Source organism: Mus caroli, unplaced genomic scaffold (genome assembly GCF_978045245.1).
Source record: "Mus caroli unplaced genomic scaffold, Mus_caroli_1 scaffold_3, whole genome shotgun sequence".
In the NCBI taxonomy this organism is placed as follows: domain Eukaryota; kingdom Metazoa; phylum Chordata; class Mammalia; order Rodentia; family Muridae; genus Mus; species Mus caroli.
The window spans coordinates 142,296,557-142,318,139 of NW_028227258.1; the positions used below are offsets into that span (position 1 = coordinate 142,296,557).

At 41.9% G+C, this 21,583-nt stretch overlaps 1 protein-coding gene across 4 annotated transcripts in view; it reads right to left on the reverse strand.

The window, feature by feature from the left end:
* Trim55 (tripartite motif containing 55) overlaps positions 1–21,583 on the reverse strand; it is a 47,561-nt gene that overhangs the window by 12,589 nt on the left and 13,389 nt on the right. The window contains exons 3-10 of one of the 4 annotated variants that reach the window (XM_029475361.2): positions 20,530–20,695; positions 18,028–18,123; positions 9,268–9,501; positions 8,988–9,010; positions 8,763–8,887; positions 7,446–7,687; positions 5,910–6,197; positions 4,741–4,828 (exon numbers count right to left, since the gene is read on the reverse strand). In XM_029475361.2, the coding sequence (XP_029331221.1) occupies positions 4,741–4,828; positions 5,910–6,197; positions 7,446–7,687; positions 8,763–8,887; positions 8,988–9,010; positions 9,268–9,501; positions 18,028–18,123; positions 20,530–20,695 (1,262 nt within the window). Of the gene's footprint in view, positions 1–1,302; positions 4,687–4,740; positions 4,829–5,909; positions 6,198–7,445; positions 7,688–8,762; positions 8,888–8,987; positions 9,011–9,267; positions 9,502–18,027; positions 18,124–20,529; positions 20,696–21,583 lie in introns of those variants that run through there. The other 3 variants (XM_029475362.2, XM_021158626.3, XM_029475363.2) reach the window with 3 other exon arrangements.

Below are 21,583 nucleotides of genomic sequence, written 5' to 3' on the forward strand. Positions count from 1 at the left end.
GGCAGCTACAACCTGTATGTGAATAGAGACCATTTATATACACTCTGGGGTGTCCCAGAGCAGGCAAGTATGAGCAGAAAACAGATAAGTTTTGTTATTAAGAAATATTTCATCTTGGGATCAATTGTTGAAGAAAACATAACAATGTTAAATATGAAAGTACCTAAATAGAACTTTAAAATATCTGAGGAAAATCCCTCATAGATCTTCAAGGTCTAAGTAAATTCACAAGTATAATAAGAGGTCTCAAAATTCCTTTCTCAGCCATTAATAGAACTGAGAACAGAAAATCAGAATGAGCACTGTAGACTTGAACTACATCATCAATCACCTGACTTGACATATTTATAGAAAATGTAAGGCAGTCACAACAGGAAACTTGTATTTCTCAGAACATGTGCATGTTCACCAAGTCACATTCTGAACGGTAAATCATAAATTTAGAAGGATGGAAGCACACAATCAAATAGAATCAAATAGTAAAAAAAAAAAAATCTGGAAAAGAAATCCCCAATGTCTCAAACTTCATCAACCCTCATCTAAATAACCCATGCATCAGTGAAGAAATTATTACACCAATCAACAAATGTTTTAAAGAAAATTAAAAAGACACATGTTAAAACTCATAGGATCCAACTAAAGCAATGACTTTTTTTTTTTTTTTTTTTATTACATATTTTCCTCAATTACATTTCCAATACTATCCCAAAAGTCCCCCATAGCGCCCCCCACTTCCCTACCCACCCATTCCCATTCTTTTGGCCCTGGCATTCCCCTATATTGGGGCATATAAAGTTTGCAAGTCCAATGGGCCTCTCTTTCCATTGATGGCCGACTAGGCCATCTTTCGATACATATGCAGCTAGAGACAAGAGCTCCAGGGTTCTGGTTAGTACATTATGTTGTTCCAACAATAGGGTTGCAGATCCCTTTAGCTCCTTGGATACTTTCTCTAGCTTCTCCATTGGGAGCCCTGTGATACATCCAATAGCTGACTGTGAACATCCACTCCTGTGTTTTAAAGCAATGACTTTATGGCACCAGACATTCATATTGCAGAACAAGAAAAATAATGAATCAACAAATGAAGCTTTCATCATTAAGAAGAGAAAGAGAGAGAGACAGGGAGAGCAAGCAAGAGAATAAAGATAAGAAAAGATAAGAAAAAGTAAGAACAAGAAGACAAACAATAAATAATAGAAAAGGGGCCAAAGATCAAGAAAACCAATAAAACTGCAAATTAATCCTTTAAAAAATAGTAAAACTAATAAATAGTAAAAATAATTTTAAAGTCAGGTCAAAGGTGACAAACTTATTCATTTGAAGGTTTTTTATAGCACAATAATAATCAGTTAGTGAAGAAAATGAAGAAAAATGGCCTAAAAGAGAATTGAGAGAGGCCCATGCAGGTTCAACCAACCACATTTCTAGAAGGAAGGGGGAGTCTCTCAAAAAGGGAAAGAGAATGTGTCATGACAGGTTCACGACAACCAAGAAAGGAAAAAAAAACCAAAACAAACAAACAAACAAACAACCCCTTCAGTCTCACCTTATATATTCAGACTAACAAAATCCCACTAACGCTTAAAAGCTAAAATTATAAAAATACTACAGAACATAGGAGTAGGTCTTTGTGATTTTAAATTAAGCAATGTTTCTTACGTAGAATATAAGTCAGAACCCATAAAGGTAAAGTGACCAAGTCAATAAAAGTCATTTAGTCTTTGAATCAATACTGTTGAAGACCAGGTAAATTTGAAAGGTAACAAACATTTTAAATAACTGTATTGATAGCTACAAAATGACATAAAATTGTCACAGCTCATTAAAGTATACCCTTGCAATGGGTCAGCTTTAGTATATGTATAACTCAAGAAGGCTGCCTTTAATAAAATACACATTTTCACCCATCTCGCATCAGACTGCCTCTAACGTGTACATCTTGCCTTTGTCCTACTGAGACACGGGATCTTAGCAACCCTCACATGGACATGGGGCAGACATCACAGGTTGCATGGAGTTTACAGCTTCACAGGCAGGAACAACACCCGTGCAACCACTGAGCTATAAATAAGTACCTAGGGAGATACTTGCAAATCAGCATGAAAGCATGTAGTTTCTGTGAGAATTTAGCAACAGAAAATGCAATTTGAGAAATGCAAAGAATTGTCCGTTTGCTGGGCATCTTGTGTGGTTATCATTGACTCTAAATGAGTCCCCCTATGACAACATCCTGAAATGGACTCCAGATGTCTCTGCACTAGCATCCTCACTTTCCAACATAGCTGGCAGAGAGCAGAATGTGATCAAAACAAATTGCATGACACTCTGAAAACTCCACATAAAGTTTTCCCAAAAAAAAAAATCAAATTTCAAATAAACATATGGAGAGCATCAAATGTTATTTCCACCAAACTCTCTTTGCTTCAGCTAAACATAGTAAACACGAGCTCAAACTTTGGGTCTCTGCACAGTTTTCTAGCAGGAATAGGTGAGAAGGTTCAAAGTTCTTCCTGCAAAGGGGAAGAACTAGCACCTTTTAAAATATGAATCGACAAGTGGGATGAATCCAAAAATTGAAAACAATAATTTTCAGAGAAAATGGGGACAAGAATGGTAACAGTCCACCTTTGATCTATTAAAGAGTAGCATATTCACACCCCTCCCCCAGTGTAGAGGGAGTTGATTTCTGTTTTTCCATGACCAGATCATGTAAGAATGATCTGCTTGTGTTCTGGAGTCAAGGGTGGGATTTACAAGGAATATGTAGAAAATACCTGGGAATAAACCACCTTAAAAGGTTTAGAACTCAGCCACTGGGGCTGAGGTGAGCTTGAAGGCGAACGATTTATTGTGATGCTTGGGTTTCTGAGGCAATACACCTCCTGTCCTAGAAATACTACTAGTGACCATCAGCGAGTTGGGACAGCTCTGGTATCACATCCAAGATATTTAAGAGAAGACCAGAGCTGGGCATGGTGACACACGCCTTTTATCCCAGCACTCGGGAGGCAGAGGCAGGTGGATTTCTGAGTTCGAAGCCAGCCTGGTCTACAAAGTGACTTCCAGGACAGCCCCAAGGCTATACAGAGAAACCCTGTCTCGAACCTCTCCCCCTCCGCCCACAAAAAAGAGAAGACCAGGAGTGCAGAGTGACATTACAAGCTAAATGTATACTGGGCAAATAGTTATCTAGTGGTTCTGTGTATTGAAGTTGCACCAGACTTTGGGACCATTGTGAGGTCTTTACAACCCTGTTTATGTCTGATTTCCTGGGTCCAAGAGTGGTTCCCATTATGATCAGGTTAGCTTTGCTACATAAAAATGCCTTTTCTCAAACATAAAACTGCACAATCAAGATGGCTTTGTAACAACAAATACCAAACCACTGCATCAAACCCCAGCCCTCCTGCCTCACTCCCATCTCACCATACAGGCAGATGAATGCATACAGCCATGAAGCATGACACCCCCTCACAGCCTCAGAGGATATTGTAAGGATACAAGGTGACAGGGTTCCAAACCAACATTCTTAGAATATAGCCGGAACCCTTTAGACAATTATTCAGATCCACAGTTAGCACCTGCTTCCAGTAACCATGTAGCTTTCTGTCCCTGTTTTTGTGCCCAAGACCATTGGCTATGATTCCATTTTACCACAGATAATGTGAAGAGCAGGAGTCAGGCCACTGAATAGATGATATGCATGACCAGGACATTTGATTGTATACAAGTTCACAGCTGACTGTTTAGACATTAGGTGGGTGGAGGTTTTGCTCACACAGTTACAGATACAGCTGGTACACACAGAGATCCTACAGCCACTGCAGAGCAGATGGCTAATGAGACAGGAGAGAGGCCTTTCATGACAGGTTAGGGAACCTAAAATAGCTGGTGCCTTTTAGCTCCAAGGATCCTGGACTTGGCTAAGGGCGCACGGAGCAAGGGCTTAGGCCAGTAGAGCCCTTCACTCAAAAGTGAATGTACTTGAGCTCTGCAAATACTGCTAACTAAATTGGTAACTTTCAAAGGATTAAAATCAAAATATAATATGTCACTCCCTAAGCAAACCTAATAGCTTGCCTATGAGAAGTGTAACTTGAAACATAAGGAAGGGACTGTTGAATGAAATAATGGATTTTCTTTGATTTAGATTCTTATGGTTTTATGTGCATATTAATGCCTGTCTCTTCGCTCTATGTACCTAATGACTGCTACACAAGCAGTATCTTTTTCTCAGAGACCTCCTCTCCAAGGAAAGACCCTGAAAAGAATAAAGGTTCTAAGAAAACTGAGAAATCACTTAGTCCTAGACTAGTGCAGAGTCTGACCTGAACAGCATTCTCGACAGGGTGCCTCCTGAACATCTCTGGGAAGACAGGGGGAACGCTGCTCCTAAGCCTACATTAGACCTACATGCTCCTGAATGGGTTCTTTGTTGCTTCTCCCTCTGCTAAGCTGGACCCCTCTAATGGCCAATAGGAGGGTTCATCCCTACTGGAATACTGAATAATTGTCTATGACGTCAGGTTCTCCATGCAAGGGTAATGGAGGGAGTCTTTTTGAGACAGTGCATGGGCCCCTGTACTATAGGGAGGGAGCTTGGGGCCTTGAGTGAAACAGTTTTAGATGGCTGAACATCAAGGCTTCTGAGGAGTGCATCTCTGAGCCTACAGAAGAGGAACACTATGAAAGAAAATACATGAGATGTTAGTAAATGGAAAATAAAATATTTCCTACCCATTAAAGCAAAAATCAAGCACTGAATCTGACTCCAGATGTAGTAGAGAATAAGAAAAGCCAGAAGTGCTAGGCAGATTGCTAACTCCTGTGAGAAAACAAGAAGAAATCTTCACTGACATCATCACAAATAATTTCTTTTAGACATATCATTTATACAAACTTTTTGCACTGGATGGGAGATCTACTATTTGTTACTTGTGGAGATATTGTACAACTGTGAATAGCAGTCAGATACAAAAGCATGGCACTCAACTCTCCAAACTGATGTCCCTCTGACACCTGGAGAGACTGGGTCCACTTGAGCCGATACAAGATACTCATGCTATTCACTGTTCATTGACACCTGATGGTGGAGGACTACAGACCCGCACAAGTTGAATGGCAGCTTGTCTAGCAGCTCTCACTCCTCACACACATTATTTGGAGTCTGCCTGACTAACATTCTTCCTCCGGAAGAAACTGAAAATGGGCTCTATCAGCTCTTAGAGACACACAAACATCTAATGAAGCATTAGAAGGAAGGCTTGGACTTCAAATTTTCATTATAAAAGTAAAAGTTTATCAGGCCATATCATTAAATTTTTTTATCAATGTTTCTATAAAAATACAGGAAAGCCTGTGTTTTCCTGCCTGGAGGAACACAAGGTTAAGAAGCACTGGTTTGATTAAGCCAAGACTATCGAACCATTGCAAGTGCATTTCTGGAAGACATAAATCCAAGATGATTTTGCAGAGCAAATTTAAACGAATTCAAATATGTTTCTTGGTGATTGCTAGGAATGACTCCAAAGCAGGTGGTTAGTCTTCAGAAGCCCAGGGGAGATCATGAAGGCTGAGTAAGGGCAAGTAAACTTCACAAAGAACCAGCAACACCAGCCAGCCAGCCATTGCAAATAAAACAGCTTTGCACAGCATGCCTAAGGGCTAGGCTTGTTTGCACCTCATCTCCATGGGGAGATGGGGTCACCATGGACAAAGGGAATCAGCTTTATTTGGTTCTTTGTTTACTCTTGAGTAGAATGCTTAAGTGCAAGCCAGCCATGGAGAATGAGCTAGTGCTGCATTTTCCCAGGGCAGTGGCTTCCCTCTGATCTCTGGATATGCCTATTCCAGCAGGGCTGTGCAAATGTGGTAAAGCATACAGACACAAGAGCGTCAACACTAACCTGAGAGGTAGCTGCAGTTGAACTAGACTCCTTACCACTCACTGCTGCCTGCTCATTGGTTGCGGCTTCTGCCACTTCTGCGGACTGCACACTGGAATCCTCAGTGCCCAGAGGCCCTATTTGACCCAGACCTTCACTCCCATGAGTGCAAGGTGGGTTGGAGCTGGTTTTCCGGCTTTGGCCTTTATACCAACTAGGGTAAAACAAGGGATCCGCAGTTTCCGCTGCTGAAGGGCCTGAAGTTTCAGACTGTGTGGTCTGCTGAGAGCCAATGGGCACCACCTCCCCCTTAATCAGAAGAAATGGATTGGCAAATTAAAAAAAAAAAAAAAAGAAGAAAAAGAAGAAGAAGAAAAAGAGGAAAGAGCAGTTGGTGTCATTTCCCTTTGGGTTTGAACACCCTGAGCTCTTTGGGGTGCTGGGGCAAAATGCTCATCACTGGGCTGTGCCTCTGACTGGCATCTACATGTTTATGTTCTTGCCTTCCACTAGATGGTAGCCCAGATGGAGCAAAGCACAAGCCTTGAGTGAAATGTTGCATATACAATACCACATATGGCAAGTTATTGACCAGAATTAACTCTGGCATTATGAATGGGTTTCAAAACCTGATTTTTAAAAATCAACACTGACCTAATTGATCAAACCCATCCCTCATTAATGTTGTCCCTACTTTCAATGTCAATGCAACTGGGATACTCAGAAGTTCAAGATTCTGGGAAATAAAAATTGTTATGTCCTGGATTCCTATGGAGACAGAGTACCAAATAGAATTCCATGTCCGAGTTCTCTGGGGTTTTTTTTTCTCTGTCAACAATCTCAGAATCCCACAGAAGCAGAACCAGAATTTTTGATGAGCCTGTTGTTCCCAGCACATACAACAACTGAGATTCTGGGCACAGAAGTGCTCTGGAAGTCCACATAAAGCCCCAGACAGGACAGTGGCCTCTAAAAGCCTTGAGTAAGCTGAGCAGGTGCCTCTTCAAAGACTTTGGACTACACTTTCTTCAAGTAACAAACAAATGGAAAAACAGGCTTCCTCTGCTTGCCCTCCGAGGAGAAGGCAGAGGTGTGCTTCAGGATGAGCTACTCTACCTGCTATGCCTTCTCTAGTTACTTCCTCCATTATGGACACGAGAGTCAAGGTTCTGAAGTACAATCATTGTCATTCTAACCTAGTATAATTTCTACACTGTACTCAGGAACAAAAGGTACTCTATATTCTCATGAGCAACTCTTATTGCTCTATTTCTCTCTCTCCCTCCCCCCCCCCCCCACATACACAGAGATTGCCTCAGATCTGAAAGTGTTGGAAGAAAAGTGGCATTAAATTAAATGTTGCTAACCACAATAATGGTGATGAACCTTCTAGGCCATCTAGAGGGCGTTTCTCTCTGGCATTGTAACTGTCCTGATCTCCTCTCGTCTGCCACCAACAAGTATGTCACACAGTTATCTTTTTCTTAGAGTAGAATAAATTGTTTAGAGTACTTGGCAGCACGGTAGTTTAGCAGGAAGGGGCTAGTGAATGGTTACCTGTGTCAGCAGGACATCTGCAGCAGGTGGCATGGATGACAATGGTTCTGGAGAGGAAGAAGGTAGTGGCTCTGGGGCGACCTGGAGCTCTGCGGCCAGCTGAGAGGGCTCTGCAGCTTCCTCCAGAGTCTCCACTTCCCCTGAAGATGCTATTTGAACATTTTCTGCCTCTTCTACTTCTACTGCATCCTCTCCTTCTCCTTCTTCATCTATTTCTCCCGCATCTTCTTCATCTTCCTCTTCTAGAGAGATAAGATATTTTTAAACTTTTTATTAACTACTACCATTGTAGCCATAGAGACAGTTAAAAACTAACAACTACAAGCCTAGGGACACTTAACAATGGACCAGGTCTACCATGTTGAAATCTTGTGGTTCTCACAAAGAACCATTGCTTTGCTTTTATCCCCACTATGAAGCTGTGTGCCCTGTCCCACATACAACCTCACTTATAGATCGCATTTCTGACATAGCCAGCATTTCTATAAGCTCCTGGAGAGAGGAGGTTTTCACCTACTTATTTCTGTCTTGTTAAATGGAAATGCAACCCTCTTCCCTATCAGAAAACACTGGTTTATTTTAATTCAGTGAATGCATTCACTTTTCATTATAATAAATATAATTAAGCACAAATCATAATAAATCATAATAATCTATTATGAAGATTTGGCTGTAAACTTGTGTCTGTGGGGCTGGTGTAATTTCATGGCATAGCTGGAGGTCTAGCCCAGTACTGTTTACATTTCTCTTTTACATTGCTATGACTCAAGGCAGTGACAACTGGTGTTCAATCCAGAGTTATTGTCCCCCCTCAAGCATTTCAGCAGGATATTTCTAAGAATGGGAATTCTGAGCCCAAAGTGAAAGACACAATTATAGCTCATGGACCCTAGCCTATTTCCACACGACAACCAACTCTGTGACTTGTTACTATCTCATTCTCAAGTTGAGGGACTGTCATACCTAGCTCAGATGTCTTCTGTGTTTTCTTTTCAACTGGCATTTAAACTTTTTCCTTTACATCAATATGATTCATACTACATGGTGGATTTGAAGTTGAGTTATCATCACTTATCAATTATTAATGATTTCATTACCCAGAGTCAATCCCTTGATAATGAATGACATTAAAATACTATAAAAATAAACAGTCAATGGCCATGTGATCCTGTAGTAAGACTGAGGGTCACGCTGGTTTGTGATCCTGTGGAGGTCTGCGTGTCCATTCTGAAGGGTTTTGCACATTTCCCCCATTCTGCTTACTCGGCAGCTCTTGCACATGTGCCCTTCGAACAGATAGTCAAAGAAGCTACGCACCTCTAGAAAAGTCAATTTCACGGATAATTTTTTCTTCTCTATTGAGATTGACAGTGAAGTTGCTCATGATCTCATAACCTTGTTCTAGTTTCTCCATCTGAAATGCCTTTGATGCTTCCACGATCCTGTAGCAAAGACACTTGTTATTTTCTGTTACTGTTTAAAGTCTGGTGACCTTGGGTAAAAACGAAAAGTGTGCTGTTCAATCCAAGAGAAAGTACTCACTTTTGCAACAGGGTCTTGGCATTCTGTGAAAGCAACAGAGAGGAGCTTACTTGAACTCTTTGCATGAAGTTGGTGAAACTTAATTCCTCCACTTGTGAGTCTAAATCTCCTAGCTCAGGTCCTAAATGCCACCCTCTCTACTTAATATCAAATGTATGAAGCTTTTAGTTAATGAAATAGACTTTTAAATGAGATCTGAACAAAAGAGTGAAAATGTGATCACAGTTAATTCTCAGCACCCACCCTTCGGGTTTGTGTCTCTGCTGCCAAAAAGCATTACCTGCAGAAATACTGCCATTTCAGGCTCATCCATGAACTGGATTCCTGACTCCACCAACTTGGATACGTTCTCCAGGTGATCGGAATACTTCCTGATAAGAGTTCGGACATGTTCCAGTTTCTCCTCCTGTGTTCGAGTGATGGCTTGGGTCATTTCAGTCTTCCTCTCCTCCAGGATGCCGTATAGGTGATCAAACTTCTCACACAGGTCCTGTTTCTGCTTTCTGCAGCACTCCTGTTAGTTGGGTTAACCAGGGTTACAAATGGGTTGTGAGGAAAATCAGCTGGACATTTTAGGAGACAAGAGCATTTATCTATAGAAGGCATGCACTTTTCTTCCCGCTTCGGCTGTCTCTGTAGGTGTAAACACTGGGGTAAAGCTTTGAAAGCGGAATATCATTGTTTAACTTTCTGAAATTTCATAATAGTCACCACCTGTGGCACATATCTACCAGTGGAAACAGATTAACAAAAACAAACCAAAACCAAAAAACCAACTTCAAACAAGCAAACAAAAAACAAACCAACCCACATACTATTAAACAACTAGAGAAGGGCTAGAGAGATGGTTTGATAGTTAAGGGTGCTGGTTATGCTTACAAAAGACCTGGGTTCAATTTCTGTCACCTACATTGTGGCTTACAACTATCTGTAGCCCCAGCTCCAGGGCATCCAATGTCCTCTCCTAATTTCTGTGGGGATAGGCAAAGCACTCAAGCACATAAAATAAAAGGGTGAAAGCCAGGGTACAAAGGTAATTTTTTTTGTGTGTGTGTGCATTTGTGGAGCATACTTGCACTTTTAGACAGACCCAGAGTCTATTTCCAAGAATGACTATATTTATGTCTATTTATCTATCAATCTATATACACACACACATATATATATACTCAAGACATAAGTAGAAAGAATGGTCTGGCAACAAAGGGCACAAGGTTTACTAAGCTGAAAGAGCATGAGATAAAGGTCCCAGTGAGATCACAGGTGTCAGACATAAATTACTTGGGTTGCCATGGCAGGAGAGTGAAGCGAAATAACCAAGTATCTCAACCTACATGCAGCCCTGAGGCCCTGGACACAGGAACAGTCAGATCTTAAGACACTGGCGTGCGCTCGAGTGCACACACACACACACACACACACACACACACATACACACACACACCGAGCCTACTAGAGCTGAAAAAACCAAAGGCAGATGAATGGGAGAGCCAGACGGTTAATTGTGATGTAACATAGATTCATGAGGCATATAGACACCACCTATGACACATATCTACATCTGCTAAAGAGAGGGAAATGTTGAAAGAAAGCCCCTCTCCTCCTTCTGCAAGTCTGACTCTCACATTTACAATATGTGGCAGTTCAGTACAATCTAATCTATAAGTATAAACATACATATTAGCATCCCCATTCTGTAAACAAATGATAGAATAGTAGGTTTCCAATTAGGGTGTATGACCTCCCAGACAAGACCCTTAGATCAGGATTATAGTACCAGTCATGAGGTTCCTAAGCTTCAGTAAGAGTGTGTCTAGTTCCTCCCATGGTAGTGGGCATGGTTAATGTAGATACTCATAACTGGTCAAAGTGCTGAGAATAAGTGGGGGTTGATTGGCCCTAAATGGTACATTTATGTCACTCCCTTACTCAAAGCCAAAGAACATCATAGAAGTAGAGGAGATGAGTGGGGGAGGGGGGACAGAATATAGGAGTCAGAGACGAGAGGAATGCTATAAAATGATGTCTTGTAGACATGACATGGCTGTGGCACTCCTGAACTCATAGAAGCATAGTTACTTGTCAAGACCTGCACAAGACTGAGCTGCTAACATTGCTTACAGGGAAGAGGATTTCTGAGTCTTTACCCTGGCTTAGGAGTGTTGTGTGAAATATTAAAAATGGCACCACCCCACACTAGTGCCGGCTTCTCTCTGGCCCCGGTGGTCTTGTTGCCTCTATGGCTAGCCCCAAGCAGCGGTCTTCTCAGCTCCAGTTCGCCTGACTCAGAGGCGCTAGTACCTTTCTAGTCATCTACCCCCTGAGGCTAGCTGTCACAAATCCCTGTAACCCAATAAATCAAACTCTAGAAACTTATAATTATCAGTCAGTTTTATATATCAATAACTTCTCAATTCACAAGATGACCACACAATAAATTCAAAGCCAGTTGATAATGATACAAACTTCCCACCTAGATTATACAAGTTATCCCAATTATTCTACCCTTTTATGATATTCGTAGCTACCTGTGGTTATATGAAGCCACATGGATAAGGTTCATCCTCTTCTCCATCCATTTTCTCTCATCTCCTCCTCCTCCTCCTCTCTTCCTGCCCCTGTCTCTGAAACTCTTAGCTCTGCCTTCCTTTTCCCTGTCCAATCATAGGCTTCTTGTATTAATATTTAAATTAATTGGGGGAAAATTCTGCTACATAGGAGCTATTGGCAGTTAATGACTGCTGGGAAAGAGGGTAGATTCTTTTCAGAATTATTACCACTGCTAAGTTGTCCATGCTGCAGTAAATAGCCCCACACATGAGCTCATGCAAACAACCTACGTGAATACAATAATATAAAAACAGAAAGTAGGAGAAAGCTTTGGGAAGAAGGAAATATTCATGGAGAGGTATTGGGAGGAAGATATGATCAAAGTATATTATACCCATGAAACTGTCAAATTTTTTTTTTTTTAATTTGGTTGGTTTTTGGTTTTTGGCTGTTGTTGTTGTTGTTGCTGTTGCTGCTGCTGTTGCTGCTGCTGTTGTTATTGTTGTTTGAGACAAGGTTTCTTTATGTAGTCCTGGCTTTCTGGGACTCACTATTTAGACCAGGCTAGCTTCAAACTCGCAGAGATCCATCTGCCTCTGGAATGCTATGTTTAAAAGCATGCACCACCAAGTTCAGCCCAAATAATGAAAAATTTAAAACTTCCATAAAATGTTTGTGAACTGAACAAAGGCCATTTATTAGGTCGGCTGAATCTAATATCTAACAGAAAAGGCGCATGTTCTCCTCTTGCCTATTTGGCCTTTAACATGATTCTCTGTAGACTGTGACAAAATACAAAAACAAAAACCTCCCCCTGGAGTGTGAAAATTCAGCCTTCACCCCTGGAACTCTAATTGGAACTCTGAAGCTTTGATAAAATACAATTTTTAAGTAACCCAATGTGGTTCACACAGGAAACTCTTTAGAATGGCAAGTCTCACTTATTCGTTTTGTTCCCTCTGTGGCGGACTTGGTGCCCCTCGATCTTGGGGACAGGACCACAAGAATTCTATCAACAAACAATAAACACCCTGAGTGTCAGTTTTCTTAGGTCAATTAAGGAACAGGCATGTACTACAACTGAAATAGTCAATCATTCTGAATCAAATCCTTCCCGTGTCTCTGTAAATATGAACCTGCACCCCTCTCAGTGGTGACCCTGTAGTACCCTGCACCCCTCTCCGTGGTCACCGTGTAGTATCCTGCACCCCTCTCCGTGGTCACCGTGTAGTATCCTGCACCCCTCTCCGTGGTCACCGTGTAGTATCCTACACCCCTCTCCGTGGTCACCGTGTAGTATCCTGCACCCCTCTCCGTGGTCACCGTGTAGTACCCTGCACCCCTCTCAGTGGTCACCGTGTAGTACCCTGCACCCCTCTCCGTGGTCACCGTGTAGTATCCTGCACCCCTCTCCGTGGTCACCGTGTAGTATCCTGCACCCCTCTCCGTGGTCACCGTGTAGTATCCTGCACCCCTTCTCAGTGGTCACCGTGTAGTACCCTGCACCCCTCTCAGTGGTCACCGTGTAGTATCCTGCACCCCTCTCCGTGGTCACCGTGTAGTACCCTGCACCCCTCTCCGTGGTCACCGTGTAGTATCCTGCACCCCTCTCCGTGGTCACCGTGTAGTACCCTGCACCCCACCCCATGCTCACTGTGCAGTAACATGAAAAATAGAATGGGGAAAATGTGGCCTTTTATGGGAAAATGCAGATTTTTTTGTATCTATGTATCTGTAGATAGGAAACTTTAAAGGATGGTTATTGCCTGAAACAAAAACAAAATCAAAAACAAAAACAAAAACATGAGCACAATCATATTTCCCTCTTCTCCACAACACCTTATTCTCTTCCAGAATCCCCCCTTGCGTTTTACCATGCTTCTTTATTATAGAACTTTATCACAGATTAAGGCCAAGTTCCCATTCTTCCTCCCCTACGTCTCTAGATAGCAATTTAAGCAAGATGCATAGTTCATGAACTTGTAAGTTTATTTTTTCATATAGTTTCCATTTTCTTTTTCTTTTTTTTTTATAGTTTCCATTTTTATCTTTTCAATGTCTCTGGTTTCTATGTTGTGTGTGTACATGAACGTGTGTGTGTGTGTGTGTGTGTGTGTGTGTGTGTGTGTGTGTGAAAGAGAAAGTATGTCTCTCTCTCCCTCCCTCCCTCCCTCTTTCTCTCTCTCTCTCTCTCTCTCTCTCTCTCTCTCTCTCTCTCTCTGTGTGTGTATGTGTGTGTGTGTGTGTGTACATGCACCTTGCCCCTGCATGTGTGTGCTTAGCTAGTGAATTAAGATCTCATACATTGGTTGCAGGACATGATCAATGTGGAACCGAACTGGAAGCCACTCCCTGTTGGGAGAGAAAAGCCATCAACAGTCTTACCCATTAGTGAACCCTACATGCTCCTCAAAACACCAAAGTTATAGGAACCACTTAACCTCACGACAACTGTTTAAAAGATGCTGTGTATATGGTTGACAGGTCAGATTGGATAATTGATACTGTCCCTCTGAATCTACAGCTCCAAGACCCTGTAACTCAGAAATGTGGAGATATTTTTGATGTTCTTTAGGCTACAACATTCCTCTGTCCATTCCCAGCCAGTTTTAGAGTGTCACCAACAGAAATAAGACATAAACATGAGACTCAGTTTAGGCATGTGCCATAGGCATGGCAGAGACATTCTAAAGTGATTATGACTGCTGCTTTCACCATGTAAGGAGTCCAGTTCTGTGTCTAAAATAGCCTGAAGATAAAGCCTGAGCTTGGCCACTTGTCACTGAGCAACTGCCATCCCTCCACCCATTTATGTCTCCACCACATTCCTCCAGCATCCATCTGGACACACTTGTGCAGAAATGCAGCTGCAAGTGAGATACAGCACTTCAAAAGTCCCATTCCATCCCCACCAAAGAAAAACCAGACATCAAGTTACTAGTACTGAACAAAGAACCATCTTAAGTGAAATGAAGATAGCAAGCCCAAGCATTTGTTTGCAAGGCTGCAGGTAATAACACTTAGAGAAGTTCCATGAACACAGAGCAGAATGTTTCCAATAAAGGAACACACTGAAATTGTAGGTACAAGCTGAGCTTCGGGCCCTGCCCTCTCAGCCTGCTCTCTTGCTCATCAGTGTAACTCTGTATTGGCCAGTGTCTGAGCTCTCCCAACTGGTGCTTACTCTGTTGAATTGCACTATTCCTTTGTGTGAGGAGGATAGTTATGTGACATACGGCATTTATATAATGCTTGCTGATTTTATCATTGGCATCATGGCTTTTCTGGGCTTGTCCAGACCATGTAAAATCTAGGGGAACCCTGTGAAGCCCAAGGGCAGGAGAACACAGACTCAGGAAAGCCATGTGGCTTGATGAGCAGAAGTTTAGCTCACTGCGTTCTGCAAATAGCATGAGTCCAGGAAATGCTCTTTTCCCTTGCTACCAGTATTTGGAGTTCTCACAAGAATAGAGCAAATGCCAACTTCCCATTCATTACAATTTTCTTCCTTGAGTGAGCTGCTCAGCTTTGCCATTTTGACTAAGCAGGACCCTGATAATCTTACATCATTTACAACAGGCTCCAGTAAGTCAGCTTATCATTCAGACAAGTGTACATAGTCCATGATGATTCATGGTGGCATGATATACCGCTAATCTCCCTAAATGAGCCCTTTAACCACAATTTTATCATCACAACAGCATGAAGCAGTGTTATCACACCACTGTAAAGCAGGGAAGTTGAAGAACAAATAACATAAGTTGTTCCATCTCCCACTACCCTATGGGGGTTATAGGAATGAAAGGTAGATGCTGGCCTGGTCTCAAACCTTTTGAAACAGAGCATAGGAATCACAGTTAATGACCCCTACATCATCTCCACATGAAAAACATGCATATCCACACATCTGCTCATTCACAACTGGTTGTTACAAGCTATTAAAAATTTCAGACTCACTCGGCAATGGTGGGAAACACAGAAATACATAAGTAAGGCATTGAGAATTGCCAGCCATGATGGCTTGTCTCTATTCCCAGTATTCAGAAGGATGAGAAAGGACATGAGTTCAAGGCCAACCTTGGCTACAGCTGATAAACTGCCACAAACAAACAACAAACAAAACCTCCAAGCCCAGTCCTGCTATTAAAAGTCCTGACCCTTTAGTATTTTCCTCTTGACCATTCTTCCCATGAAAGTACTGGTATAAGACATGAATGTAGACATTCAAAATGGTCATGTATAGACCAGTATATCCTACACAATATGCATGACCCTATACTGATGATGTTTTTTTTTTTTTAAATCTTATTTTCTAAAGAAGTCCAACAACTGAAATAAACACATGAACAGGGATAGAGTTTACTTTTCTTCAAAGCACTGGAAACTGGGCTAGGTGACTTTGTGTACCAGAAAATTGTTCTTTACCCTCAGCCAGTTTTTATTTTTATTTTATTTTTATACAGGCTACTCTAGAACTTCTAATCCTCCTGACACACCTTCCTGAGTAGCTGAGATTAGAGGTGTGAAATTAGTAGTGAGATTAGAGGTCACCAAGCCTGGTATGAAAGTGAGAACTTTAAAGACCACCAACATCTTAATGCCTTGGAAGCAGTGATAATATACCTGTGTTAGAAATCTGTAGCTGTTGGATAGTCATTACCAGTAAGAAAGGGTGATAATTCTGACCTTGGCTGCTCTTCATATTGTCCCTAACTAAACCCCTTCTGCTGATTTAGCTTTAATCCTGTACTTTCTTGGCTTGCTCTTAAGTGTAGCTAGAGACAGCTGCTTCCTTCTGAGACCCTGGCTGGGCTCTGTGAAAGGGCCTGTTGCCCTTCCTAACACAGCCAGAATCAACTTGTTTCCCTCACGCAAGACTTCAGTGGACCACAGGACTTTTCCACACATCTTTTGATGTCTTTATCCCAGACAGGAAGCCAGACTCTCCATTGAGAGTTTCAGGAGGTGGCTAGAGATTGCCTTGCTCAACACAAGTAACAGGCTATTTATAACACACAAGACTCAACCTAGCACACAGTGGACTGCTGATTCATGGCCAGTGACTGACTGATCTTCATTGTAAATAAGAGGAAACAGTTTATATTGTTCATTTCTGAATCTCTTCAGCTCTTCGCCAAAGAAAATATTTCTTCAGAAAGTAAATCTCCAAGTACCCAAGATATTTTTAGCAATATGAGTGTGGAGAAGAAAGGAAATTTATTTTGGTGATGTGTAAATCTAAGATGGGATAATTACAACTAATTGAAGCCCTCTAGAAAATGGCCCTAGACTTATAATAGACTTTGCCTTGATAATAGAAAAGTAGTAAGACCTCACACTTCATGCCAGATATTTTGCTGAGCATCTTCATTGAGCCTGTAATCTCTATAGAATAAGTGTGATTGCCCCCTTTTCACAGAAAAGGAAACCAAGTCACTGGACATGCTTATAGTAATATGTGTGGATCTTAAAAACAGAATTCTAGATTCAAAACACAAAGAAACTACCATGCAATAGCATTTGTAAAATTAAAAGGCATACATAGTATGATGGTTTGAATGAGAATGGTCCCCATAGGCTCATATATTTGAATGCTTGGTCCCTACTTGGTGGAACTTTCTCTGGAAGGATTAGGAGGCCTGGCCTTATTGGAGGAGGAGTGTCATAGGGGGTCAGCTGTGAAGTTTCAAAAGCCAGGACCAGGCTCAGTCTCTCTCTGCCTTGAACTTGAAGATAAGATGCAGGTTCTCAATTACTGCTACAATGCCATCCCTGCCTGTTGCCATGTTCCTCACGACCATTGTGATGGACTGAACCTCTAAAACTGTAAGCAAACCCTCAGTTAAATGCTTACTTTTATAAGTTGCCTTGGTCATGATGTCTTTTCCTCGCAACAGAAAAGTAACTAAGACACACATATATAAAACAATCTGTATTTTATAAGAACACACACACAAAGAACTGTTATCTTTGGGAAATAAGGACAAAAAGAAATAAGAGGTAATAAGAGAGGCCTGAGCACAACAATGAGGAGGGTGTCCCAAAAGCTGAGTGGTTAGTACCTCAGCCTCCTAGCCTCTATTGGGGAGATTTTTCTCCTCCTCAGGGTCCTTATGATGACTGCCAGGAGAGCACAGGTATGTAGCTCACACCTGAAACACCAATCAGCATATCTGAAGACTGTTTAGGTTTTCAGCAAGAAATCTTGTTAAATACCACAGTACTCATTTCCATTGCTGGCTACTGATTTGTCTTGTTTGTAATCTTTCAAAAGGAGTTCACTGAGGAAGAGCCACACACAAGAACTGTCTGAGCAACTGTGGTAAAAATCTACCTCATCAAACTGTGTGGTAAGTTCTCTAAAGCAACAGGAAGTGTTTCAGAGAATATTATCCAGTTGGGAGGGGCTTTCCAGTGTGTCACTGAGACACTCACTATCCCCTCAGAGTATCCGGATTGATTTCAATTCCCTTTGAGCCGGCTGACTTACCTCAATAGTTTTACAGGTGTCCTCCAGCTGGCTGATCACACCCTGGACTCTATCGTTGCTTCCCACAAGTACAGCAATACCATCACTGAGCTCTGACTAATGAAGAGAAAAGAAGACTCAAGAGATTAGGGCTTTCCTAATCATGGATGGCAATGGCCTACTCACACCATTGTCCTCAAAGGGATGTTAACCCTAAGGAGTAAACAAGCTCCAAGCTCATGGATTTCTCCTGAGACATATTCTTACCATGGGTGAAGAAGAGGAAGCTGCTCATGAGCTGCATCTCCAGTTTAGGCTGGTGGGATTGCTGAGTGCTACCAGCCTCAGGTCCCAGAAAGGAAGTCTGAGGATGAAGGTGGCCAAGGAAAGCCAGAATTTTCTGTCATTATTAATTAAGGTGCTAATTAAGGACCTGTAAGAGGTATGTGTGGGATATTACTCTTTATCCAAAACCCAGAAAATATAATTAATCCCATCTAAAGACTGAGGCTGGAGCCAGTCATAAGAAATCTGTGAGCTTCTTGATATTGCAAGAAAACTTTGATATATGCTTGGATTTGTGTTGGATGAGGCTCCATAATTTTAACATTATTGATGGAGAACTAGATTCTGTTAAAAACACAAAGAAAGCCTAATTATAAGCTATCGATAATAGTATATTGAAGTTGGAGGCTTCTAAACATTGTGTAAGTGGAACAATGTGACAGACACAAATACGTGACATTTGGAACTCAAAATTAATTGTTTGTCTAGTGTAGTTCAGGACTAGTTTTACTTGAGCAATAAATGCAGTAAGTATTCACCTATCTGGTGTATGTATATTTCAATCCTACTATGTTAATACAGTGTAGATACATGCAAATGCTCACTATACTGTTGCACAAACTTAAAACTGTAACATATGACTGGCTTTAGCAGAGACAATGCAACTCTAAAAATCCCTGTGTTCTTTTGACCCCCAAAGTATTTTTCTGTTCCTATTTACCCTCCTCCTAAACTGGACTTGGAGCCACAAGAAGTGCAGAATGGGGACTAGGGAAATCTGGCTCTCTTCTCCCTTTGACCTAAACTTCTCCAGGTTTTTGAGAAAGACATACCAATATAAACCTGAATTTTCCCACATTTGAAAGGAGATTTCTAATAAACCTGGATGTAAGGCATTTGAAACCTACAGTCTTCTCTACATGTAGAAGGTAGCTTAGAAACCTATTATTAAACAAGAAGCTACTCTGACCAAAGAAGAAAAGGCTGGGAGTCCAACTTCCTGCCCCTCTGCCCATCCCATGGACTTCCAGGCCTGTGAGGACTGTAGTCAAAAGCAGATACCATACAATTCTACCATGCTGGGCCTTGGGGCTAAGGGGGTCAGGGTAAAGAAAATAAAAAGTAAGTTGAAAATAAATAACACCACCAAATACAAATCATGGTTACTGGTCCTAACAGGTGTCACAGAGTTTGACTTCCAAAATTATATCAACTCTGGTCTCTGATATAAAATTGAAATCAATGATTCTAAGTGGAAGAAACTGAGGCATGATGGGTCTACTGACACATGCACACCTTTACCTGCATAGAAGCATAAATTCTAGGCAGCTGCTACATGGTGCAGAGCTGATGAGATTCTATAAAGACTGTATTGAGTTAAGAGTGAGGAGGCCCAGATCTAGTTCCTGGGATGAAGGACATGTACTACATTCAAAGAATGCTTTGAAGGCAAGCAGGAGGCACAGATTTAAAGTTGTTTTGTAGATGTGTGTCATGATTATGAGTCTCATAGACAAGGAGTTGGTGAGAAAAGGCTTTGAAGAAGGCAAGAGAACATTTATTGATAAACAATAAAAAGGGAGAGTGAAGAGCATCTCACTCTTATCTGCAGTTTGAACTCCGAGTCATCTTTATCAGCTGGCATTTGATCAGCCCCCTAACACTACATATCTTTAGCCATCTCCAAAGGTCACAGAGAGTGACCCAGCCCTTCTGCTCTTTTCTCTCATTTTTCTCTGGACACCTCTCTGGGCAACTCCATAACCTTGAAGAAAATGGAATTTGAGACAAACTATGAGACTACTTCCTGTGAGGCCTTCCACTTTCTGTGAGGCCTTCCATTTCCTGTGAGGCCTTCCATTTCCTGTGGGGCCTTCCCCTTCCTGTGAGGCCTTCCACTTCCTGTGGGGCATTCCATGAGGCCTTCCATTTCCTGTGGGAACTTCCACTTCCTGTGGGGCCTTCTCCTTCCTGTGGGGCCTTCCACTTCCTGTGAGACCCTCCCCTTCCTGTGAGGCCTTCCACTTCCTGTGAGACCTTCCCCTTCCTGTGAGGCCTTCCACTTTCTGTGCAGTCTTCCATTTCCTGTGGGGCCTTCCCCTTCCTGTGGGGCCTTCCACTTCCTGTGGGGCCTTCCACATCTATCTTCCCCTTGATTATGCTGCTCCCCTCTTTGGTCACATGGAGCTAACTCACTAGTGCTTAAAGTAGGCTGAGGAAAGGAATTGAACTTCCTACCTTCTGCCTCTGGAACACATGGGTCAGGGGAGCCACCTGGCAGTCCTTATGAGCGCCAAAAACCTTGCACAAGGAGCAGGTGGGCACTTCACAGTTCAGACAGTAGATGTTGATGCGTTCCTCTTCATGCTCTTCACACATGGGCTGGTCCAATTTTTTTTCTGGCCTGGGAGGAGATAAGACGATAAATAGCTATCAACCTCCACCAGGGCAAAGCAGAGGGGTGGCAAACTTTGCAAACCCTATTGGTCCCTAACCTCCCAACCCTATCCTGAAGACTCCCAGAGCCCTTCTATGTTTGTCCGGTGAGAAGTGCTAACAAATCTCCATCTGCTTGAGTACTTGGGAGCAAAGACACTGATGTATGACATTCTTCAATTAGCATTTGTCTAATTTTATAGTGTGTTTGCATCAGTTCAAAACTATAAAACTGCCCCGTGGAATTCCTAAAAGTTCAACACTGGTCTCTGGCCAGCCATTTGGAACTCACTCTAACTCTGTGCCCACAGATGAGCTTACAGGTTCCTCTCGAGATCTTCCTATGGGTGAAAAGAGAAAACTACTGATAAAATGCATCTCCATTTTAGGCTAGTGGAGTCGCTTGCCTATAGCCCCAGAAACCTTTCCCACCTACAAGTCTGAGAATTGAGGGGCCAAGAAGAAACAGAACTAGATAGGTGTGGGTGCAGCCTCCTTACATAAAACCCAGAATATCTCATGGATCCCATATAAAGACAGCCTGGCGAGAGGGCTTTAATGGGTAAGGAAGGACACTTGCTACCAAGCCTGATGGTCTGAGTTCAATCCCAGGACCTACATGGTAGAAGGAGAGAACTGACTGCTATAAGTTGTCCTCTCTATGAGTATCTATTACACACACACACACACACACACACACACACACACTACAAATAAGTACATGTAAAAATTTTAAAGTTAAGGCTCGGATTGTTAGAAATTGAAAATAAACCCAAATTCAAAAGTTTCCTCATATTCCCAAATATAGTTATTTTGAAGCATCTCACTACAGCCACTACATTTTTCCCATTGCCAT